This window comes from Bos mutus, chromosome 3 (assembly GCF_027580195.1).
Source record: "Bos mutus isolate GX-2022 chromosome 3, NWIPB_WYAK_1.1, whole genome shotgun sequence".
Lineage (NCBI taxonomy): Eukaryota > Metazoa > Chordata > Mammalia > Artiodactyla > Bovidae > Bos > Bos mutus.
Window position 1 is genome coordinate 18,463,981 of NC_091619.1, and position 25,279 is coordinate 18,489,259.

The 25,279-nt window shown below is 43.0% G+C and overlaps 1 protein-coding gene and 2 non-coding genes across 28 annotated transcripts in view; all 3 read left to right on the forward strand.

Annotated features, from left to right (window-relative positions):
• UBAP2L (ubiquitin associated protein 2 like) overlaps positions 1–25,236 on the forward strand; it is a 47,677-nt gene extending 22,441 nt beyond the window's left edge. For 7 of the 26 annotated variants that reach the window (XM_070367221.1, XM_070367219.1, XM_070367218.1 and 4 more), the window contains 18 exons: positions 2,525–2,696; positions 5,981–6,179; positions 6,634–6,911; positions 7,067–7,239; positions 8,282–8,471; positions 9,848–9,902; positions 10,279–10,453; positions 11,381–11,453; positions 12,525–12,720; positions 12,811–12,899; positions 14,353–14,406; positions 15,107–15,188; positions 15,822–16,039; positions 16,405–16,510; positions 21,431–21,498; positions 22,547–22,744; positions 23,162–23,212; positions 24,064–24,704. In XM_070367221.1, coding sequence (XP_070223322.1) covers positions 2,525–2,696; positions 5,981–6,179; positions 6,634–6,911; positions 7,067–7,239; positions 8,282–8,471; positions 9,848–9,902; positions 10,279–10,453; positions 11,381–11,453; positions 12,525–12,720; positions 12,811–12,899; positions 14,353–14,406; positions 15,107–15,188; positions 15,822–16,039; positions 16,405–16,510; positions 21,431–21,498; positions 22,547–22,744; positions 23,162–23,212; positions 24,064–24,159 — 2,473 coding nt within the window. In that variant the 3' untranslated portion in view covers positions 24,160–24,704. Of the gene's footprint in view, positions 1–2,524; positions 2,697–5,980; positions 6,180–6,633; positions 6,912–7,066; positions 7,240–8,281; positions 8,472–9,847; positions 9,903–10,278; positions 10,454–11,380; positions 11,454–12,524; positions 12,721–12,810; positions 12,900–14,352; positions 14,407–15,106; positions 15,189–15,821; positions 16,040–16,404; positions 16,511–17,933; positions 18,338–21,430; positions 21,499–22,546; positions 22,745–23,161; positions 23,213–24,063; positions 24,705–24,737 lie in introns of those variants that run through there. The other 19 variants (XM_070367225.1, XM_070367228.1, XM_070367234.1 and 16 more) reach the window with 13 other exon arrangements.
• Positions 8,758–8,894, forward strand: LOC138987343 (small nucleolar RNA SNORA58). The gene has a single exon (XR_011463829.1). It is a non-coding gene; the product is annotated as a small nucleolar RNA SNORA58 (small nucleolar RNA).
• On the forward strand, positions 14,896–15,030 carry LOC138987342 (small nucleolar RNA SNORA58). Its single transcript, XR_011463828.1, has one exon. It is a non-coding gene; the product is annotated as a small nucleolar RNA SNORA58 (small nucleolar RNA).
• Positions 25,237–25,279: the final 43 nt, after the last annotated feature.

Sequence of the window (25,279 nt, forward strand, 5' to 3'; positions counted from 1 at the left end):
GGACTGTATAGTCCATGGGTTGCAAAGAGTCGGACATGACTGAGTGACTTTCACTTTCACTTTCATGATAGTTATTGGCCCAGAATCCAACTTGAAGGCAGAAGAACCAGAGATCAAATTCCCAACATCTGTTGGATTATAGAAAAACCAGGAGAGTTCAAGAAAAACATCTGCTTTACTGACTACGCCAAAGCCTTTGACTGTGTGGATCACAAAAAACTATGGAAAATTCTTAAAGAGATGGGAAAACCAGACCACCTTAACTGACTCCTGAGAAATCTGTACGCAGGTCAGAAGCAACATTTAGAACCGGACACAGAACAACAGACTGGTTCCAAATTGGGAATAGAGTACATCAAGACTGTATACGGTCACCCTGCTTATTTAAATTATATGCAGATTAAATCATGCAAAATGCCAGGCTGGATGAGCACAAGCTGGAATCAAGATTGCTGGGAGAAATATCAGTAACCTCAGATATGCAGATGACACCATTCTTATGGCAAAAAGTGAAGAAGAACTAAAGAGCCTCTTGACAAAAGTGAAAGAGGAGAGAGAAAAAGCTGACTTAAAACTCAACATTCAGAAAAACTAAAATCATGGCATCTGGTCCCATCACTTCATGGCAAATAGATGAGGAAACAGTGACAGACTTTATTTTCTTGGGCTCCAGCATCACTGTGGATGGTGAAAAGGATGCTTGCTCCTTGGAAGAAAAGTTATGACCAACCTAGACAGCATATTAAAAAGCAGAGACATTACCTTGCCAGCAAAAGTCCATCTAGTCAGAGAGTTGGACCACAAAGAAAGCTGAGCGCTGAAGAATTGATGCTTTTGAACTGTGGTGTTGGAGAAGACTCTTGAGAGTCCTTTGGATTGCAAGGAGATCAAACCACTCAATCCTAAAGGAAATCAACCCTGAATATTCATTGGAAGGACTGATGCTGAAGCTCCAATCAATACCTTGGCCACCTGATGCAAAGAACTGACTCATTTGAAAGATTCTGATGCTGGGAAAGATTGAAGGCAGGAGGAGAAGGGGACGACAGAGGATGAGATGGTTGGATGGCATCACCGATTTAATGGACATGAGTTTGAGCTAGCTCCAGAAGTTGGTGATGGACAGGGAAGCCTGGTGTGCTGCAGTCCAAGGGATCGCAAAGAGTCGGACACGACTGAGTGACTGAACTGAACTGACTCAGAATGTCCTAATAAGAAGTGTGATAGGAGTAGGATGTTCAGGATGTCATTACCAGAGGTTAATTGTTGTTATTGTTTTTAATGACACCAAATATCTGATTTTTTTCCCACACAGGTTCTGTGTTCAGCTAAGTGTTCAGCAGTTTAATTCAGTTCTGACAGTAATTCTCCAGAGTTAGCACAGACCCAAGGTGACTGCTCAGTATCCTAAAACAGCCTTTACTTCAGAGGTACCCAGGCTACTCACACAGTTCTCCTCAGCTGGCTACAAATTTGGGGGTTTTCACAGCCCCCTCTTCAGATTCAATAATTTGCTAGGATGATTGATAGGATGCAGGAAAGTGTTTTTGCTTGACATTCCTGATTTATTAGTTTAACCAGTATTCCAAAACAGCCAAATGGAAGAGAGGCACAGGCCAGGGTGTGGGGGTTGGAGCATGGAGCTTTTAAGCCCTCTCTGGGTGTTCTGCCCTCCTTGTGGGTCACATGTGGTCACCAGCCCAGAAGCTCACTGAATCTCACTGTTGAAGAGGTTTTAATCAAAGTTTCATTACATATACATGATTGATGAAGTCATCGGTGATTGAATTCAATCTCTAATTCCCTTTCCTTTCCTAGAGGTGGGTGGAGTGTAGTAGGGTTGAAAGTTCCAACTCTCATTCACTTTCTTGGTGTTTTTGGTGACCAGCCACCTTCTCAAAACTATGTGTGTGGGGTTCCCCCTCCCTGAGTAACTATTATCTTAAACTGTGGTTGAAAGGGACCAATTATGAAAAATAAAAGATATCCCTCTTACTAAGGAAATTTTTCCAAGTATATAGTATATACTTGGATATACTTGGATATATAAAGTATATACTAGTATATACTTTATTATACCACAGGTGACTTTTGGAATTTTTTAAAAACTGGGGGGAAAATTGCCTAAATCCTTCTGTTCTAAAGCCACTTGAGGATGCCAGCATTCTATTTGTGGTCTTAGATATTGGTCATGACAGGTATTCAGTATTAAAATCATGGGTAAAAGTTAGGAATTTTTGGGCCAGTTATGGAGCTGCTGTATTAAAACTAACATTTGACATTTCATTAAGTTAAAAAATTTCACTAAAATTAAAATTGTAAACAACATTAAGGATGTCAGCTCCATTGGAATACATCTGGATACTATTGTGACTCTTATACATCTGTTGTTTTTGATGAGTTCAGCGTTTTAGGGCTTTGTGTTTCTGGGGAGTGACTTCCTTTTGATCTATCCTTAATCTAAGTCGGGTATTGGAGATAAGAATGTTCTGTCATTATTCATCAAACTTTCTCTCTCCACTAGAATTGACCTTGCTGTTCTGTTGGGAAAGACACCATCTTCCATGGAGAATGATTCATCTAATCTGGATCCCTCTCAGGCTCCTTCTCTTGCCCAGCCTCTGGTGTTCAGTAACTCGAAGCAGAGTGCCATATCACAGCCTGCTTCAGGGAACACGTTTTCTCATCACAGTATGGTAAGTAGGAAACAAGGTATATCTTAAAGTTTTCTGCAACCCCAGCACATATGTACAAATACAGTAATTCCTTTCAGTGACACCTGAAAGGTTTGGGGCAAGGTAAAAAGCATCTTTTGTCTTCCTAAGCAGACTTGAGTGTAGAAATGTTGATTTGGGTAATAGGGGATAGCTCTAGGAGAGGATTTAGGTCTGGACAGACCGAATCATCTTATAAAAATGAATAAACATTTTATTTGTGGTCCGTTGCTCACTGTGTCGGACTCTTTGTAACCCCATGGATCCCACCAATCTCCTCTGTCCAGGGAATTTTCTAAGTAAGAATACTGAAGTGGGTTGCCATTTCCTACTCCAGGGGATCTTCCTGACCCAGAGATGAAACCCATATCGCCTGCACTGGCAGGTGGATTCTTTACCACTGTGCCACCTGGGAAGCCCTGACACCATTTACTGAGTACTTATGGTGCAGAACAATGTATTTTTTTTGTAGGGCGGGGGGAATGTAATTTTTGGGGGAAAAAATTATTTGGCCGTCCTGGGTCTTAGTTGTGGCACGTGGGATCTTAGATCTTTGTTGTGGCCTGCAGGATCTTTAATTGTGGCATCCAGGGCCTAGTTTCCTGACCAGAGGTTGAACCCAGTCCTCTCTCCCTGCCCCCACATTAGAAATGTGGGGTCTTAGCCACTGGGCCACCAGGGAAGTCCTTATTTTCTATTATTCTTGAAGAGAGAAAATCAATGACAATTTTAACGCTAATACTAATTAGTAATAGTAATTAAATGTTGACGAGAGGTAGTAGCACTTCCCTGTTTTTTGATAGAGCACAATTACCATATGTATGTATTTAAATCGTACATTTCTGAGCTAGGCTTCTAAAAACTTGAGGTCTTCCTGAATCTGCCCATATAATAACTGTTTCTCCCTTTCTCCGTAAGTGGGGATAAGGGTGCTTGCTGTGCCTATCTTACAGGGCTTCAGGAAGATAGATAAGATTATGAGTAAAAGTGATACAAATGTGGTGGCTGTGGTGGTATTAGTTGTTAACCTGGAGCACTTAACAACAAATGACTTGTTGATTCAGAATTATTTTTTAAAAATTCAAGGTCATCAATTACGGGAAAGGCTAAATAAACAAAGACGATACAAGGACTAACTTATGGTCAGTAAATCCTAAAAGTACTGCTTTTTCTTTCTTTTACTTTCCTGTCTGTTTACTTTTTGGTGGTTGTCAAGAGGTAAGAGACAATGTATATGCATATACTTTGATTTTTCTAGTAGTAAGATTATGTTAATAGTAATTGCTTCAACTAGAAAATTGCTGAGTCAGCCTCTAATCCAGAAGTTTTTTTAGTTTTTAACCGTTATCCTAAAATAATTTCATGTGTTAATGGTAATTTGGTGGTTAATATTCTGCCATATATGAATGGTGACAGGTGAGAAAAGGTAGAAGAGAAAGGGAGAGAAGTGTTGGGACCAAAAAGAAAGAAAGAAAATGGAACAAAGATGATCAGAAAATAACTGCCAACCCCTAATATAGATGATTTGAAAAGGGTTAAGTGCTTTGTGTCACTTTAAATTACCATTAAAGCCTGGAATTTAGGATTTATGCTATGCTAAGTCACTTCAGTCGTTTCCGACTCTGTGCGACCCCATAGACGGCAGCCCACCAGGCTCCCCTGTCCCTGGGATTCTCTAGGCAAGAACACTGGAGTGGGTTGCCATTTCCTTCTCCAGTGCATGAAAGTGAAAAATGAAAGTGAAGTCGCTCAGTCGTGTCTGACTCTTAGCGACCCCATGGATTGCAGCCTAACAGGCATGGGATTTTCCAAGCAACAGTACTGGAGTGGGGTGTCATTGCCTTCTCCATTAGGATTTATACCCAAATCCAAATTCTCATCAAAAATAAAAATGTCAGTATATTTCCAGTTTACCCTGACATTCTATTTAATGTGTGTCGTGTGATGTGTTAAACATAAGTTCCTTCTTTTTACCTGTGTTAATTAGGGTGCTATTTAATGTAGTTCTTTTCCTTTCAGAATAAATTACAGGATTAATTTCCCTAAAAATTTAATGGATGTAAGTAATATAGGAGCCCTTATTATCACAATATGTGAATATTAAGTAATTTTCTTTGTCTTTAATGTTTCATGCTTGCAGAGTGTTTGGTAATCATTGCTGTGTGGGATCATTTCTCTGTTACAGTCCTGTACTTTCAACTAGATTTTGGCTGTTTTTGTTTTTATTTGTATAATCTTGAAATTCAGACTGAAGTGGAAAGAAAAAGTCTTACCTTGAGTTGGACAGATTGATTTTGTGTAAGTGCTGTTTAATGATGAAAATCATGATGTGGTTAAATAAGAACCTAAGAAAGACTAGACTAAATCTCCTTAGAGTTTCTTTAGAATGGTTAATTTTCTGGTCTAGGGTGGTAGTTTTACTTGGTGTTGGGGATCCCCCAGAAGCAGCGAGAGTAAATTTTTCTCTTATCATCACGATTGTCTAGTGCAGAAGCTGGGCTGGCCCCTAATCTCGCTCTTTTGTCTCTGCTAGTTACTAGAAGCATTGAGGAGAAGCTCCAGTTAGTTGTTTTTGTTCCCTTTGAGCTTTTCAGTGGAAGGGCCAAAGACATTAATGACTGAAGTGAAAGTTTATGTTATCTTCATGTTATCTTAGTAATCAGTTATCAGTTGATTTAAAAATTCAAAATGGGGAGAGACCCCTCCTCCAGTCATTAAAAAAATTCCTGGGGACTCCCATGGTGGCCCAGTGGCTGACTCCACGCTCCCAGTGCAAGGGGCCCGGGTTTAATCCTTGTTCAGAACTAGATCCTATATGCCGCAACTAAAGATCCCTTGTTAGGCAGCTAAGACCTGGCATGGCCAAAGAAGAAAAAGAAGTCTCTGAGGAGGAGGGAGGGAAGGGTGATGGCAATGGTATAAATTTTAATGGCTCTTAAATTTTTTTGAGTGCTTTCTATGTATCATGCACATATTAAATGCTTTTTATATATTTGTTTAATCCTCCTACACCTTTATGAGATACTACTTTTATTTTCAGATGAGGAAAATGAGGTACAGATTAACTACAAGTCATTTTTCCACAATTACTTAACCAGGATTTAAGTCTAGACAGTCTCAGTCCAGACTTTACGCTGTAATAGACTATTCCATTTAGTGACATTCTTTATATCTATACTGACTCTTAACCCAGATGAGTGTCTTTTTGAGTAGCTGAACAAGGTTATTTGGCTGTGGATTTCTCTAATCACTGTGTTGATCTACAGGTGAGCATGTTAGGGAAAGGATTTGGTGATGTTGGTGAAGCTAAAGGCGGCAGCACCACAGGCTCTCAGTTCTTGGAGCAATTCAAGACTGCTCAGGCCCTGGCTCAGTTGGCAGCTCAGCATTCTCAATCTGGAACCACCACCACCTCCTCTTGGGACATGGGCTCTACCACACAATCGCCATCGCTGGTGCAGTATGGTGAGAAAGATGGAAAATGACTGAATTCTTTAAGGGTTGGAGGATTACTGCCAAGAGGCAGGAGTAGTTCCCACACTGATTTCCCCTTGTCAGAAAGGCTCAGTTCAGAAAGCTGGGGAATAATAAATAAATATATAAGTTGAGGCTGTATATCTCTTTCATCAAATTTAACCCTGTACACATTTGCAGTCTTCTGTTGACGTGAGGATGTTTTGGATTTTTCCTAGATTTATCTTCAGTATTTGAAAACAGTGTGTTGCCTTTGGAAGAGTTTATGAACTTTGCCGTTTTAGGACCTTATTCTCTGAATATGGGCCATTTCTAGATTGCTTTCTTACAAAGGCAGTGTAATAGTGTTGATTTGATATAATCCAATGGTTGTCACAGAATAATAGTATTTTCTTGAGGTCAATGAGGACCTCTGGCCTCATACATATTGGATCTCCTCATGCAGATTTGAAGACCCCAAATGATTCAACAGTGCACAGCCCCTTTACAAAGCGCCAGGCTTTCACCCCATCTTCAACCATGATGGAGGTGTTCCTTCAGGAGAAGCCACCTGCTGTGGCTACCTCCACAGCCGCACCTCCACCCCCATCTTCTCCTCTGCCAAGCAAATCCACCTCGGCTCCACAAATGTCTCCTGGGTCTTCAGACAACCAATCCTCCAGCCCTCAGCCGGCTCAGCAAAAACTGAAACAGCAGAAGAAAAAAGCCTCCTTGACTTCTAAGGTATTTGAACTTTTCGATAGATATTATTTTAGGGCAAAGGGGTGTGGGATTTGAGAATTGAGATTGTAAGGATGTAGTTTAGAAGTCTGATGTGGAAGTTTGCTATCAGTCTTACAATAAGGTTATAGTAAACCATTTCTTTATCTTCTCTACAGATTCCTGCTCTGGCTGTGGAGATGCCTGGCTCAGCAGATATCTCAGGGCTAAACCTGCAGTTTGGGGCATTGCAGTTTGGGTCAGAGCCTGTCCTTTCTGATTATGAGTCCACCCCCACCACGAGCGCCTCTTCAAGCCAGGCTCCAAGTAGCCTCTATACCAGCACGGCCAGGTAGAGGAAACAGCTGTCATAGACTTCTTTTAGACTTTTCCAACTTTTTGTAAGTCTCTTGTTGATTCCTAGAACTCTGGACAGCCAAGGCTCTGATTGAAGGAAAAGCAGCCACTTGTAGCAGTTTGTTGAGCACTTTTGTTACTAGGTTTTTCCATAACTAAACAGATAGAATATATCCTTTGGGTACTTACAGAATGTCCAGGCACAGTTCCTAGAGATGTGTACCCCCTCTTTAAAGTACATTGGCAGTGCTTTTGACACTTTGAGACCTTTTCTGTGGATTTAAAGCCTATGAAGGTTGTAACTTTGAACTCCTAGGAAGGAGGTAAAATTAGTACTACAGAATTAAAAGAAACCTTTCCTGTAGAACCTTTCCTATTTCCTATGAATAGATATCAGGGAAGTCTATCTTAGGCAATAGAAAATCCTGGAATTCAGGAGTAATAGGTGGGTTTAGTTTTTTTTTTTTCAGTCCTTAGAATTTAAAAGTAGAGATGTCTTGCCCCAGCCTAGCTCTATTGAATCATAATTGTTGTTAATGCATGTGAGTATTTTTAAAGTTCTTCTCAAGAGAATTTTACTCTTGGGTTTTTTGAGAGAGCCAGGAACTCAGAATTCCTTAAAGTGAGCAAAAGGTGATTTTTCCTGTGCTTAGGGTTCTTGCTACGATTATATGAAAGGGACCAAGAATAGTGTATCCTTTCTACTGACTTTTAGCCTCTTTTTCTAATAACAGCAGAATGTAGGGACACAAGAAAATTCTCTCTTCCTTTAAGAGTTGAAAATGTTTTTAAGCTCGATTCTTAGCTTAGATACCTGGCTTTATAGGATGTGGAAATTCCTACTGTTGTCAGGAGAAAATTGTTGCAGTATCTTTTATTTGTTCTTGAAGTTTGTCTTTTTGATTATAATCAATTTGATTATAAGTTGATTGTAATCAACTCTAGTAAGTTACTAGAGTAACTTACTCCACTGTTTTAGTATCAGTGGATCTGTTCTATTCGTTTCTCTTGAGATTTTCCTTCTCCATTCCCCACAGTGAATCTTCATCCACAATTTCATCTAACCAGAGTCAGGAGTCCGGTTATCAGAGTGGCCCAATTCAGTCGACAACCTATACCTCCCAAAATAATGCTCAGGGCCCTCTATATGAACAGAGATCCACACAGACTCGGCGGTACCCCAGCTCCATCTCTTCATCACCCCAAAAGGACTTGACTCAGGCAAAGGTATTGGCTTCACTAGCCCCTGGGCATTGGTTGGGAGAGTAGCAGACAAAGTCTCTTAAATATTAGTGTTATACTTCTTGACAGATGGTGCTAAGATATCTCTGAAATGCTGATTATGAAGCTTAACCTCATTTTTGTGGTTGGTGAAATAAAAAAAAGTTCTATGCACTAATCCTGGAGACTCAGAGCTAGAAGATCATTCTCTTTGCACTAAAGATTCATTCTCTCTAGTAGAATCAGTCTCCAGTACCTATTTTCTTGGAAAATCTGATTGCTAGACTTCTGAGTGCATATCAGTAGACCTCACCTTGCTATGTCTTGGCTTGGTGAGGGGGACAGCATATGCCAGAGGAAATGTGGAGTGACTGTCAGATGCAGCCAGCAGAATAAGTGGTTTGGCTGAACTGTCTTACTCCCACATCCTCCCCAAGGGATCATTGGATTTTGGCAACCCACTCCAGTATTCTTGCTTGGAGAATCCCATGGACAGAGGAACTTGGTGGGCTACAGTCCACGGGTCACAGAGAGTCGGACACGACTGAGCGACTTCACTTTCACTTTATCTGTTTGGGGTTCGGGATCTCTTCAGCAGTTTGGGCATTGCCTCTTATTGCCCTGGGTCACACAGGGTCGGTATATCTTCTATTGTTTTGTTTTTTTTTTTTTCCAAAGAGGTTATAGCAATTTATTTTTTATTTATTTATTTTTTAAATTTTATTTTATTTTTAAACTTTACAATATTGTATTAGTTTTGCCAAATATCAAAATGAATCCGCCACAGGTATACCCGTTCCCCATCCTGAACCCTCCTCCCTCCTCCTCCCTCCCCTCCCTCTGGGTCGTCCCAGTGCACCAGCCCCAAGCATCCAGTACCGTGCATCAAACCTGGACTGGCGACTCGTTTCATACATGATATTATACATGTTTCAGGGCTATTCTCCCAAATCTCCCCACCCTCTCCCTCTCCCACAGAGTCCATAAGACTGATCTATACATCAGTGACTCTTTTGCTGTCTCATACACAGGGTTATTGTTACCATCTTTCTAAATTCCATATATATGCGTTAGTATACTGTATTGGTGTTTTTCTTTCGGGCTTACTTCACTCTGTATAATAGGTTCCAGTTTCATCCATCTCATTAGAACTGATTCAAATGTATTCTTTCTAATGGCTGAGTAATACTCCATTGTGTATATGTACCACAGCTTGCTTATCCATTCATGTTTTTAAATTTTTGTTGTTTTTCCTTTGGGTTGTGTACATTATGTTAATCCTTCTGTTAACTTGCAGAATTTCTCTGAAAGAAATTGGTTGGCAGAAATTAAACTGAGTCGGTGTACTAACAATCTATTCTTGTTTGTCTGTTTCTTACCAGAATGGCTTCAGTTCTGTGCAGGCCACGCAGTTACAGACCACGCAATCTGTTGAAGGTAAGGGTCCTCCAGGCTTTTTCCTCTAAATTACAGTGTTTTTACTCCCCTTTCAATATTTTTGCATGTTGTAGATTGTCATGAAAAGACCCCTGCCTCGGTGATCAAAACTATTGGTTTTATTCTTAGCTTGATTTTTTTTCTACCTTGCTGTTTAATCTCAAACCTTCCTAAGTTTCAGGTTCTCTGTTGGTTTCCTTCATTGGTTGGTGCTGTGAAATGCTTGGAATTAAAAAAAAAAAAAAGATTGCACCTAAATGCTACTGGTCCATTACTAAATATCTTACACACTCACACTCTTATCTTCAGGACAGCCTAGGACTGTCGTCACCTCTTAACTTCCTCTGATGATGTGAATTCCTTTCTTTATTTCCAGGTGCTACGGGCTCTGCAGTGAAATCTGACTCACCTTCCACTTCTGGCATCCCCCCTCTCAGTGAAACGGTATCTGCAGCTTCCTTACTGACAACAACCAATCAGCACTCATCCTCCTTGGGTGGCTTGAGCCACAATGAGGAGATTCCAAATACTACCACCGCACAACACAGCAGGTGATTTGGGGTGAGGATGGAGGTTTGGGTTGGTGAATAGTAATAACAGAGCTCTCTGGTTTTGTCTTACCCTCTCTGCCTAGCAGAGACCACATTATCTAAGTGGATGACCTACAAGCTATGGGAAGTAAAGACAGAGGAGGCTTTTTTCCCTTTTCAAAACCCATTCTTATTTTGGGCTCTGCTCACTACCCCTTGCTGACTATTGTGTTGACCTTACGATCTCAGATCTGTTTGGTCCCATATTCTGCCTTTTTTGCCTGGGTTGTTTTTTTACTTAATTGAATTATAGTTAATTTATGATGTGTTAATTTCTCTGTACAGAAAAGTGATTCAGTTATACATATACATGTTCTTTTTTATATTTTTTGCATTATGGTTTATCACAGGATATTGAATATAGTTCTCTGTGCTGTACAGTAGAACCTTATTGTTCGTTCGTTCTTTGTATATACTAGTTTGCATCTGATAACCCAAAACTCCAATTCTATCCCTTTCTCTTCAGCAACCACAAATTAGTTCTCTGTGTCTGGCCTCTGTTAATTGTTAAGGCTGCACTGGGTCTTCACGGCAGTGCACGGGTTCTTTGTTGCTGCACATGGGTTTCCTCTAGTTGCTGGGAGTCGGGGTTACTGTCTAGTTGTGGTGTGCGGGCTTCTCCTTGCAGTAGCTTCTCGTTGCGGAGCACAGGCTCTAGGGCATGTGGGCTTCAGTAGTTGCAGTGCATGAGCTTTAGTTGCCCCGAGGTATGAGGGGTCTTAGTTCCTAGTCCAGGAATTGAACCTGTGTCCCCTGCATTGGCAGGTGGGTTCTTAACCACTGGACCACTAGGGAAGTCCCTAGCCTAGTCCCCAGTTGTTGACTGAAGCTCCACGTCAGGCAATAACCATAGCACTGTGGCTAATGGCAACCACTTTATCCTTACAGCACGTTATCTACTCAGCAGAATACCCTTTCGTCATCAACATCTTCTGGGCGCACTTCAACATCCACTCTTTTGGTAAGTGTGAATGTGGTAAAAGGAAATGTGGTCTTATTACATTCAAACAATTATCCAACCATAAGATTCTCCCAAGAAACAACTCTTGAAAATTTCTTCATGAGGTGGCAAAATGACAACAGATCTAAGGTTGCAGGAAAAGGAGTAAAAGTATACTTGAAGCCAAGAAAGGCAGAAGAATCCAGAAATACTGCAGAGCTGTGGGCCAATTCTTAAAGCCCTGGAAATGGCTTTCCTTAGTATACGACTTTTTAAATTTTTTTAAAGACACTGAAACTGGGTGGGGCTATGTATGCTGTGATAAATTCTGTAAGAACATTGTTTTCTAACTGATACAGCCATTCTCACTCCGGGATTTGCCAAACCTGAGTCCTGAAAATAAGCAGTTTGAGTCTAGGCATCCTATGAAAGTAAAGGCCAGATGAGCACTTTGAGCTAAAGAATTAAGTTCACTGTTGTGATTTTGTGACAGCTATACTTGTGGAATTAAGCTGAGATGGTAAGGAAGAAAACTCACTTCAAAAGGACCTGTTTCAGGGAAAGCATGTCTGTTTTGTCAAAAGCCTGGGACAGGGTAATGAGGACTAAGGCTTTCTTAGGATTTTCTCTTTCTTCCAGTACACTATGTCAGGTTTAAATGCATTAGAATTTGTACTTTTTTCTAGCCTGTGAACTTGTCTGTTGTGTTAGCCTAGCGAAGAAGAGTGGGCGAGGAGGCATTTATAATGTATTTTTCAGACCTAACTTTATCTTTTGTCTCCTTATTGGGCAGTCAGTATTGGTTTCTGGGGAGTTTGTCCCTACTCGCTCTGCTGCTTTTTGAACAGGGTGATAATGTGCAGTGGGTCCGTTGCTAACCATCTTTACCAGATAAATCTTGGAGAATGTGTAGCTGGAGAGTATTTAATCATTTATTCTAGTTACTTTGGCAAAGGATGCCCAGTACCCTTCCTCAGCCTCTTTAATTGGGAAGTTGGTGTGCTAAAATCAACAGAAGGGAATGTCTTTCCTGACCTGTTAGACTAATCACTGTTTCCTCCTCCTCTTTTCCACTGCACTGCCTTTTTGAAGCACACGAGCGTGGAGAGTGAGGCGAATCTCCATTCTTCCTCCAGCACTTTCTCCACCACATCCAGCACAGTCTCTGCTCCCCCGCCAGTGGTCAGTGTCTCCTCCAGTCTCAATAGTGGCAGTAGCTTGGGCCTCAGCCTAGGCAGCAACTCTACCGTCACAGCCTCCACTCGAAGCTCAGTTGCTACGACTTCAGGTAACCCTGTGTAGAAGTTGAATTGCCTTCCTTTGGGATGGAGGAGCAAAGTAATGATGTGACAGGATAAAAATATAATTTCTCTTTTAGGAAAAGCTCCTCCCAACCTCCCTCCTGGGGTCCCGCCATTGTTGCCTAATCCATATATTATGGCTCCAGGGCTGTTACATGCCTACCCGGTAAGTGAGACTGAATGATCTTTTCCAAAAGAGGAAGGTGGTATGCCTAGTCTTTATTGCTGTGACTTCAGGTGGAAGACTATACATAATAAATGAGCGGTTATCATGTGTAGTCTTTAATCTTTGTAGTTCAGGGGGAAATAATTTTTTTTAAGAGGAAGGACTCAACCTAGACTAGGTCCTCTGTTGTGTATTTTCTCTGTGTGGAACAATTACTGGGCCTCAGAAGCTGAAGGCCCGAGTGCCTAACTGGAATCCCTCACAGTTTCCTGGAAAATTATTCTCTCTAGTTGGATTGATTCCTAATCCCTGGGGGTCTGTGCTGGCTCTGACCCGATGAGAGTAGAGTTCCCTGAGTTAGTCCGTGGTTCTCTGAGCATAGGTGAATGACAGGAGTAGTCTTTTGTCTTGCTGAGTTTTGTGTCAGGTTCATGTATTCAGTGCTTATTAAGATGAAGGATATTTATTTAAAAACATTTTTTTAAAATACCTGTTTTTCAAACTTATGATTACCAGGGGATACAGGAGGGGAGAGATAAACGGGGAGGTTGCTATTGACATGCATATACCTACTGTATATAAAATAAGAACCTACTATATGGCACAGGTAACTCAACTCTGTACTCTAATGGCCTATATGGCTGCTGCTGCTGCTAAGTCGCTTCAGTCGTGTCCGACTCTGTGCGACCCCATAGATGGCAGTCCACCAGGCTCTGCCATCCCTGGGATTCTCCAGGCAAGAACACTGGAGTGGGTTGCCATTGCCTTCTGCATTGTGTGAAAGTGAAGTCACTCAGTCGCATCCGACTCGTAGCGACCCCATGGACTGCAGCCTACCAGGCTCCTCCATCCATGGGATTTTCTAGGCAAGAATACTGGAGTGGGTTGCCATTGCCTTCTCCGGCCTATATGGAAAAAGGATCAAAAAAAAAAAGTGGGTATATGAGAACCTACTCACCTGAAACTCACACAGCATTGTAAATACTCCCCCCAAAAAACCTGTTTTTGCCTTCAGAGAGTTTAGATTATCATACAAATGAAATACCCAGTAGCACTTTTTAAATAGTTAACACACTACCTTAGTACCCAATAGAGTAAAATGTGAATCCTTTCTGAGAGAGATAAATTTTAAGCCATATTTTGAAGGCTAAAGGAGAAAAAGAGTGGTAAAATAAAGTTAACTATTCATGTGTGACTTATGTACCCCACTGCTACCCAGAGGACAGCCTAGTTGAATCATTATGTAGCTCAAGGAAAACTTTAAGGCCGTTCATGAATCATGTAATCTCTTTGCATTTCATTTCTTAAAGAAAATGAAGGAGATAATCTATGTCCTCTTTTTTCTCATGAATGAGGATGAAAGTTCTGTTGATTTATTTTGTCTCTTAGCTCCTTGGTTTGCTACTGTCGTGACCAGTTCCCATTAATATTGTTACATGTTTGTATCTTTCAGCCACAGGTATATGGTTATGATGACTTGCAGATGCTTCAGACAAGATTTCCATTGGTGAGTATATGGTTATAGAGCTCAGGGAAAGAAAGTGATCTTAAATTAATGTTTGAAGTATTCCAGATGTTTACTTGATAAGTCACAGACTTGGCTTTTTCTCAACGCATACCTCCATATACATACTTTAAGATATATTAGGATGTACTTAGAGAGTGGTTCTAACAGAAGGTCACTTTGAGGAGGGAGGAGGGTTCAGGATGGGGAACACGTGTATACCTGTTGTGGGTTCATGTTGATATACGGCAAAACCAATACAATATTGTAAAGTTAAAAAAAAATTAAAAAAAAAGAAAGTCACTTAAAAAAAGTTGTGACATCTTTGAATTAAACATATTTTAAGCTTCCTTTATGTCTCACACACTTTGATGAATTCTAGAAGGAAGATGTATTTTCTCAGTAGTAATAGACTATTAGGGATTATATCTAGAGGTTTAGGATTTATCTAGAATATTATTGGTACTGATGGACTTGGAGCGTTTTCCTGGTGGGCATACTTGTAGACCTTGCCTGACTATCCCTGTGGCCAGGCAGGGGGGACAGTGTATGCAAGAGTAATATGGAGTTTGTGCTAGCTCTTGCCAGCTCATTAATGGCTGGATGAACTGCAGTTCTCCAACATTCTCTTGCTTCTCATCTTGTACGATGTGTCATGCCAATAATGAGTGGCACTGAGTCTCTTCTCTTTTATTTCTTTCAGGATTACTACAGCATCCCATTTCCCACACCCACCACTCCGCTGACTGGGAGGGATGGTAGCCTGGCCAGCAACCCTTATTCTGGTAGGATTGGGATGGGGCTGAATAAAGGGAAGCTGTGTTGGTATTGGTAGCAGAAACCTGATTAGTAGATCCAGTTTTCACCTTAATTAAGATCTTTGACAGAAATATTATACAAAATGGATGTCATGAATCAGGGTCGGTAGAGGGTCGGTAGATTCAAAATAAGTACAGTGGTTGACCTGGCCTTCCTTTGCTCATCTCTGCTCTTGCTCCCTACTTACATGGCAGTCTTATTGCCTTGCCAGGCTATAGGCCTGACCTGTTGTCCTTATTGACTATCATTGTTTTTCAGGTCCAATGCGGAGTTTTCCCCATGGAGGAGAAGCAGAGAGAGGAAGTAGGGGGTGGGGTAGGGAAGAGATGAAAGAACACAGGTGGGCAGAGAAACCACATAGGAGCTTTATTCTGGAAGCTTGTCTCTGCCACAGCATTGCACAGCCGTGCGTTATTAGTCCTTGACTGGCATTGTGCAGAGTGTGTCCTGAGCGACGCTAAACGGAGCCTCAAAAAAATAAAATTCACAGAATTGAACGTTAACCAAGGCTCTCCTGGATCATGTGAAATCAGAAGAGGTAATTCTACATTGATGTGGGGAGTAAAAGAGGCAGATATATTGAGCCTCTCCTTTCACAGGTGACCTCACAAAGTTCGGCCGCGGGGATGCCTCCTCCCCGGCCCCAGCCACAACCTTGGCCCAACCCCAACAGAACCAGACGCAGACTCACCACACCACGCAGCAGACATTCCTGAACCCGGCGCTGCCTCCTGGCTACAGTTACACCAGCCTGCCATACTACACAGGGGTTCCTGGCCTCCCCAGCACCTTCCAGTATGGGCCTGCTGTGTTCCCTGTAAGTGCTAGGACTTGGTCTTTACTTGTAGTGAAGAATCCTTGACACTATCCTAGCTACTTTCAAAGCTAGATGACTTTTAAATAATGAATAAGGAGGAACAATTTCCACTTCTGGCCTGGGAGAGGGACTGGGGCTGGATAGGTGGTATTGGGGTAAGGGACTACGTGTTGTCAGAATTAGCTAAAGGGGCAATGTATAGCTTTGCTTCCCTCAGACTGTCATTCATTCCCTGAGCCATTTTGCTAAGCAAACGGGACAGCCTGCCTCAGGATGGGTAGCCATCTTGAATGCCCAGTCTCTGGAGTGGGTTAAAATGGTACTTTGCCGCCATTTCACTGTAGTGCTGGCCTTTTGTTCTTCAGGTGGCTCCTACCTCTTCCAAGCAGCATGGTGTGAATGTCAGTGTGAATGCATCAGCCACCCCTTTCCAACAGCCAAGTGGTTATGGGTCTCATGGATACAACACTGGTAAGCTCACCTTGACCCTGGCTGTCATTGGGATGTTATTAAATGAGTTTCAGGGAGGAAGATTCGAAGCTTGAGAAAATAGGGCTGGTAAGGGTGTGCTGCTGCTCCAGGTATGATTGTTCATGTTTGTCTGACTTGGGTTTCTGTCTGAGCAGCACCAACAGAGGAGCTTAATAGTAGAACACGTATTCATTACTCATGATGAGAATGCCCTAGGGCACAAATTGGCTATTAGAATATGTTGGCTGGCCTAAACTTTGGGTGGGAAGCAAGGGGCCCACCCAAATCTACACAAGACTTTACTGAGATCTTTCAGTGGGGCCAGGTGTTAACATTTAAGGTACCGGTAAGTACAGTAGGTGATACGTTCATTCAGTGAATAGAAGAGTTAAATGGATTCTTAGCTAGCATGCTGTGGTAGGTTTGGCTGCAATCTCTTCATAGTACAACTTTCTTCATGTGGCCCCTCGTTTTATTCCCTATCTAGAGGGCCTAAGATGATGAAAGAAGGGAGTAGGGCACAAATGCTCAATAGAGGGAGAGTTGGACCTTTGGGTTCCTTCATTTGTGTGGCTGGTTTTTTCACAAAGTCCATTGTACAGCTGACGGCAGGGAGGGAAATACGGGGATCCTCTGAATGGACGCTGACCTAAAAGGTATTTATCCTATCCTTTGCTCTCATACCTGACACCTACTGTCTGTTTTTGGGGGACAGGAAGTAAGAGTTTTTGAATAAAATAATTCTGTCTACTTTTCTCAGTGCCTTGTAGATGTGTATGGAGAGTAAGTGGTTGCCATTGCTTGGGGTCGAGGTTGAGGGTTGTTCTTTAAAATTCTTAGCTCAGTTATGGTTTCACGGTGGTTTGGATGGAGCTACATCTGTGTTCTTCACCCTTGTATGGGCTCCAGATGGTTAAACTTGTCCAAGGTTTTTCAGTAACTGGGAAACTGAGCTGAGAAAGAGAGCAGTAAGTCTGGAAACTATCATCAGGTGGAGCTTTGAACTGTGTTGTATGACTTACAGTGGGTTGAGATACGAAGTAAAGAAATCCTGAGATGACTCACTGAGATTAAATCGTTAATACCCAGACTCCTTGTGGCTAGGGACCCCTCTCTCTCAGCAGGTCAGCCCCAGTCCTTGGTAGGGAGGTTTACAAGCTCTTGTGTTGGAGTGGCCCTATTACAGGAATTTAGATTTAGGTCTTAACTGGACCAGATTCAAGAATTTTAAGAGGTAGATGATTGGTAATATAAGAAGATGGCATTACCGGATTTTGGAAATCCCAGCTGTTTCCCTAAGATTTAAGAAACCTATAACAACCCTTTGAGAACCCCCAGTTCCCAACCCCACAGAGGGCTCTTGTCATCCCATTCCTCATCAACCTCTAAATTCATTTATTTTTATGTATTTGATTCCTTTTAGGAAGAAAATATCCACCCCCTTACAAGCATTTCTGGACGGCAGAGAGCTAATTTGGCCCAAGGCCGGGGGCTGTGTTTTGTGTGTGTGTATAAATTTGCACTGAAGTCTTGTTTCAGAAACCAGACCACTGAGGAGAGCCTGCTGAGCTGTGGCCATGGCCTGCGTGGCTTGGGGGAATGAGTTGGTGGATACCTTCTGGGCTTTTGAACTTGCCCTTGCCTCATTTCCCTCTGCCCCATGTGTCTGACCCTGTCTTACCCATTTCGAATTCAAGCGGTGCAGCACCTCCTCCGAAGCATCAATGCACACACCTGCTGTTGCTTTTGATTTCTGGAAGGCATGTAGTTTCAACTTGTAACAAAATATTTGTAGTCTTCAATAAACTGTGGTATTTCTTTAGCTAACTCTGGCGTTCTTTCCGTGCATGTCTTTTGGACACTAGGAGCCAACATTGTGCTGTGGGTGGAGGGTGGCCTTTTCAGTCAAACCCCAGCATAGTCAAAGAACCATTAACTTTTCAGTATGGTGAATCTATTAAGGTGGGGGAAGGGAAGTGGCCTCAGTTCTCAGCCTGTTGATTAGTTGGTAAAGAAAGCTGTTTGTAGAAAATTCTCCATTCTCCATGCTGCTTATAGCTGTTCACTTTTCAGTTTAGATCTTCCCCTTGTCTCTGACATAAGCAGAGAGGAAAGGACAGAAAAGTTAGCGTCATGTCATTGTGAAAGGCTAAAGAGATGGTGTTCAGACCTGTTGTTATGAAAGTATCTTCCAGGTTTAGTACCCACATCTGGTTCCCAGAGGCCACATGGCTGGCTGAGATCTGATAAAGTCTTGCGTGACCAGCTAGTTGATGACTCGGGCTGTGGACACTCTTCTAGCCTGGAACATTGTTCTTAGAGTCCCTTGATGGCTTTTTAGGGATTGTGGAATATTAGTCAATTCGCAGTTGTTGGGTGTAGCTAAGGATGTGTGGGAGAGGTTTGGTTAAACACCTCCTTGACTATGGAAATTCTCATCCCCTCTTAATGCCCTTCATTCATAGAGTTAGCTTGGACAGTGAGAACTCTGTCCTTGGTTAACTGGAAACCCAGATATTTGACCTTCTTTGTATTTGTTCCCAGCCCTCTGAAGAAATTTTGTCTTTTGAGTGTGCCCAGCTTTCTCAGGGGTTGCCAGGCTGGGAGAGATTTCTTGCTGTTTCTCCTCCCCGCCATCCACATTGTGTTTGTATGGTCATCACTGCTTGGGAGTGTGGATTAACCTGGGGATGTTGACTGCTGGAAGGAAAGCAAAACTCTGAGGTTTCTAATTGGTGAACAATAGGTAGGGAAATGAATGCCTGTTATTTTCTAGCGTCTCAGATGCTTACACTGAGGCCATTTAGGGCTACTACACTCTTCTGTGTTTTTCTCCATCTCCAATTATTTCAACCAGTAGCTCAATCAAGGCTTCTAGACTAGAAGCTGTTTTTGAGCCAGTCCAGCCTCTAGAAAGAATGAGACCAGTTAAGGGCACATTGGAACTAAATTCCTTCCTACCACTAGGCTTGAGAACAGCCATTTCTCCCATTCTGTATGGGATGACCAAGGGGTGTTGGCAAGCTGTTTGAACCTTCACTGTAAAGGTCATTGTCTCTTCTGGTTTCCCTCAGAGATGTTCTGTTTTTATCCTGTCCATTACACCTTACTCTCAACCCTTCCACACAAACCACCTCGTTAGCTTAGCTTTTTCCATAAATGAACTCCTGTTCTTAAAGTTATGCCTGTTACCAGTGATTTGCCAAATGGGCACCTGAAAGCTGGAAAAGGAAGGGGAAAAAACTACCTGATTAGTTCCTGTTTTGTCCCCTTTTACTCCAGTGCCATTGAAATGTAGAGTTGATACTTTGAAGATGGGAAAGTATTTTCTCATGCTTGGTTTCTGTTGTTTAGTTGCTAAGTTGTGGCTGACTCTCCTGCGACCCCACGGACTGTAGCCCGTCAGGCTCCTCTGTGCATGGGATTTCCATGGACAGAATACTGGAGTTGGTTGCCATTTCCTCTTCCTGGGTATCTTCCCGACCCGGCATCTCCTGCATTGGCAGGCAGGTTCTTCTTCACTGAGCCATCCATTAGTATCTGTAATTCTTTACTTTTCCTAGTTAGTGTTTGTTCCTCCCCGAAACTGTCTGGACTTACGATATGGGAGGGTTTTCAAGGGTAAACGCCACTTCTGTTGGGAAGATTCTAAAGTGGCTGTCCAAGGTGGGCTTAGCTTTTGAAGGCTGCCTTGGTCTAGGGAGTATTTGGATTTTGGAGTTTGAATGGAGATCGCTATTGAACTGTGGGTAAATGGAGGATTCCTCTTTTGTGACTCCATCAGTGTGTGTGTGTGTGTGTGTGTGTGTGTGTTGTGTTGTGTGACTCCGTCAGTTTAGTTCTAAAAAACTCATCAAAGTTCTCCTAACAGCAGAGGAAAATCCAAAGACCCAGCCTGAAATGCAATGTTTTTTTGAAGTCTCGTTTTATCTCACCTTCTGAGATGTAACAGATCTTTAGAAAACAAGCTTTAAATTCCTAGTAAAATTTCAGTTACTTTTTCTTCAGTATTTGTATACAGTTTTCACTAGTAAGATGCTGGGTTATTTTACCTGATGGCTTTTTTTCCTATTCTTACTGCCCCATACCCTGGGAGGTACAGTATGTGTATTTCAGTTTAAGGAGTACAGATTAAAATGGGGAATTGTACTGTTGTGCTTTCCATAAAATCATCATGGTGGTAGGGAGTTTTTCAATAGGAAACACATAAGTTGCTGGAGTATGGATTAGAGCTTTTACCTCATAGAAAAGCTGAAATTGTAAACTAGAATGAACAGTTGGATTTTGTGTTCCACCTAGGCTATAAGAGCCTAACCCTGTCTACCCTCTCTCCTGTCCACACTTAGGCTTAAATTGAGTAAATGGAAATTTGCTTTGTAAATCGTAAGTATGTAGCCTAGTAGTACCAAGACAATAGGGAAGCTGGACCAAGTAAACTGAGGCTCTGAGAATGAAAGTGCTCTTGGGGGTTGAACTGAACTGCTCCTTTAGCACTTTGCTTATGCTGTGGAGGCATGAATTTTGAGCCCACTCAGCAGCAAGATTGCAGAACTGAGTGGAGTTTGGGCTGACTGATTTGAAAAGGACATGAAAAGTTTAATACAATCCTGTTGGGCTTTGGCACAGAGAGTTTTGAAAGCCATAGGCTAGTGAAGTTTGGCTATATTCCCTGGTGCTCCCAAAAACAACACCCCTCACTCTCACATAAACAGTATACATCGGGAAAGGGCAAGAGAACCCCTTAGAGAACCTTTTTGTGTCGTGAGCTCTTATTCCTCAGGACTGACATGAAGTTGGAAAAACAGACCAAAATTCCCTTGCAGTGCTCTAGCTAGAAAAGCCACACGCATCATCATCTCCCAGGGATGGGGCCAGGCAGTTAGCAGAGCTAATCCTCCTGTCTGTTTCCTCCTCCCCCAGGTGTGTCAGTCACCTCCAGTAATACAGGCGTGCCAGATATCTCGGGTTCTGTGTACTCCAAAACCCAGGTAGGTGCCTGGCTCTGGATAGAACTGGAAAGAGAGATGGACATCGAGGAGGTGGAGTTGCAGTGATAGAAAAACACTGAACATGGGAATTCCCTGGCTGTCCAGTGGTTAGGACTTGGCGCTTTCATTGCCATGGGCCTGGGTTCAATCCCTGGTAGGGGAACTAGGATCCCACAAGCCATATGGCCAAAGGGCGGGAAAAGACTGAACAAGAACAGTCCTCTTAGGAGAGGTATCAGGAAACCCATCCTACTAGAAAGGGAGTGAGTTCTTGAAGTTTAAACTGAGCCCTCTTGGAAAAAAAAGGAAAAATGTTACAGGAAGGTGGAGTGTGGTAAACTGTTGTGATGTCATGTCGTTTACTGCACGTTTTCCTGGCCCCTTACTCCCAACCTTTTCATAAGTTTCTCAGAGAACAGAATGGAATGAAAGGAAAGTGGTTCTTCCCATTCTTTGTAAGTCTGTAACAGAGTGGGAAAGGATACAACACAGCCCAGTAATTAAAGCGAGGTATCCAAATTATGCACAGATTAGTACTGTGTTGCTCCCACATACACACCATAAATAATTAAAAGTTCCAGGTAAAGTATTAGGAGTTGTGGTGGAGTGCTTCATGACCAAGACCATTAACACTCAAGATTCCTCAGTGTGTATTCATTTTCTTTTTTTAATATCTAACAAGTTCTAATTTTTACCCAACTCCAGAGGTTGTGCTAATAGTGGTCAGCATATTTCACTGTGTTCATGAATGATGCTAGATTTCACAAAGTGATCTCATACCAAGTCCTCTTACTTGGTCCTTACAACCAAGAGGTTACTAGCATCCCTGATTCATGTAAGAGAAAGCAGGCTGAGAGACGGAGCAGTTTTCCAGGGTCACACAGCTATTACAGACGAGAACCGAGGCTGAGGCCTGACTATCTGACCTCAGGTGCAGCACTCCTCTGTGACGCCATGCTGCGCTCAGGGTGGGGGACCTTAGATTCAGAAATCCCAAGGAATAGTTTGCTGATCCTTTTGCTCTCTCTCCTCCTCTTCTCCTGGATAGCAGTCCTTTGAGAAACAAGGTTTTCATTCCGGTACTCCTGCTGCCTCCTTCAACTTGCCTTCAGCCCTAGGAAGTGGGGGGCCCATCAATCCGGCCACAGCTGCTGCCTACCCACCTGCCCCTTTTATGCACATCCTGACTCCCCATCAGCAGCCGCACTCCCAGATCCTTCACCATCACCTGCAGCAGGATGGCCAGGTAATAGCCCTTCCCCGTCTTTCCTTTCCCTTCCTCTTCCTTCCTATCCCTAAAACTACCTCCCCTTTCCTTTTCTTACCCTTCCTCACCGCCACCTTCACCCAGCCCTCCCCAGCGCCAGCCATGGGCACACAGCACATACAGACACAGCGCACATAACACGAGTGGCCGGCAAAGGATACGTCAGAGGAGGGGCCGGATGGCAGCCTCATTCCCCCCGATGCCTTTGGCGCCTTTCTCCTCCACCTCCTCCCATAGCACAGTTGTCCTCATCCCATCAGACCTGGCTCACACCTCCCCTCTTAACCTCTCCCAGCCTTCCCCCTTCCCTGACATTATAGCTTTCCCTTCTAATGGTGGAGTTCTATTGTCAAAAGTTTGTCCCTTTATTTTCCATATATCCTGGTTCTGCCTCAGCTACCATATTTGCAGATGATTCTCTGTTGCCAGCGCCAGCAGGAGGAGCAGGTAATGAAACTGAATGATGATATGCTTGAACCCACTCCTTTTCAGTCCCCATTTCACCTCCACAGTCTCAGGGAACTTGAAGAGAAGAGATTGCACGGTCACAAGTCGGGATACACAAACACAAACACCTTGCTGAGCTCTCTGGCCTCCCGTTCCTCTCTTGTCCTCCCCTCCTCAATGCTCTCTTTTTCTTTCTACCCTTCCCTGACTCTTGAAACACTTGGTTACTGGAATGGAAAGGATTCTTGGAGCAGCATCTGGAGCCTGGGGCCTCAGACTCTCTTATCTTCCCTGAAATAGGCTCACAGATGTGAAGTGTGATAGGGCTGGGGAGCCCTGGGTTGGTGCAAGTGACCTCTCCCCCTTCCTCATAGGTGGGCTTAGGCAGCTAGAGTAAGGACTTCCTTGCTGTCAACTACAGATACCCAAATTGAGGCATTTATAGGGATCAATGAAAGTGAAATCACCTTGTGATTACCCATCTCCAAGGGGCCATAATTCTCTCTAGAGAGTAGCCTTCTGGAACAGGAGAGGATGAGTTTGAGGGTGGGGGGAGGTGGAATTGAAAATGAGTAGAACTGATTTCACTATCTTGCCTCCAAAAGTATCCTGCCCTCTTTTCATCTTTCCCTTATTTAATGGTTATAGGTGCTTTTTTACTTGTCAGAGGTGCTCTTAACTGCTGTATAAACCAAATTTCTGATGGTTGAGAAGCAAGCTTCAGAGTAGTTTCTAAGCCAGGGGAATGGGAGAGTAAAACAATTTCTAAATCTCCACTTGAAGATGTCATAAATTTGTCCCACTAACTCGACATCTTTTTCCTCCCCATTCACCCTCCCATTCCCCTGCAGACGGGCAGCGGGCAACGTAGCCAGACCAGCTCCATCCCGCAGAAGCCCCAGACCAACAAGTCTGCCTACAACAGCTACAGCTGGGGGGCCAACTGAGGCCCCGATCCTCTTCTCCCGGTCCCATCTTCTGAGAGGGCTTCTCAGCCTGGCAACTATGGAAACAGCATCAAAGAGAGAAAAGAATGTGGGGGGCTTCCGCTACCCCCCACCCCCAGCGGCCCACCCCATGCCTCAGCTTCATGTCTGTCCCATTCCCATACCATCCCCACTCTGTTGTATGTATTATAGGATTTGTATTTTCTCTCTTTTTTTTTTTCTTCCTTTCCTCTCTTCCTCCTCCCTTGCATTCAAGATTATGAAACTTTGCTGTGGGCCCTGCCCTCTCTTCTCCTCCTCCTGTTCACCCTGGTGGTGTGTGGGTGAGGTGGGGAGGGGGGACCCCCAAATATATATCAGCCCAACAGCCCTAAGTCTCCTCCTTTATTATTAGGAAACACAACAACAACAACAAAAAATGGCGTCATGAATATGAACAGCATTGTCAGATAAATTAGTTGAAGTGGTTTTTTTTTTTTTTTTTGTACTGTGTCCTCAAATTTAATGGATTAATGTGTCTTGTATATATAAAAAGAAAACCTCTACCTTCAGCCTCTGCCCATTCTTGCTCCGTCTAGGATGTCCTCAGTCTCGTCGATGACCAGCTTGGTGAATAAATATTACTGTACCAACTGGGCCTTCTCTAGCAGGCCCCGAAGGCGGTGGAATAAAAACGAAATCTTCGCCCTTTAAGAACTCCTCTGACCTTAATGTGCTGCCCTTGAGGGGATTCCCTTGCCCTCCCTCAAAAAGTTCACAGAGGTGCCTGTAAAGAATCATTGCAAATCTTCATTTCCTTCAGATCTGTAGCAGATTGTAAGCAGTGAAAGGGAGTGGGATAGCTGATACTGGGTGGAAAGGGAGAGGATTAAGCAAGAACTGAAAGAAATCACTTTGTATCAATAGAATCAAAGTTTAATTTAGATGGGTCCAGGCAAATGAACTGGAAAGAAATGAAGGCAAAACATGCACTGTTGGCTAGCAAAACTGAAGCAGTGGGTCTTGCTGCGTGAGTGTTTTCGTTTCACATAGCTAATACCCAGACCCTGGAAGAGGAGGCGGCTGGAGCAAGGCCGGGTTTGGGAAGGAGGTGGGGGCAGAGAGGGGGAGAGGCTTTGAG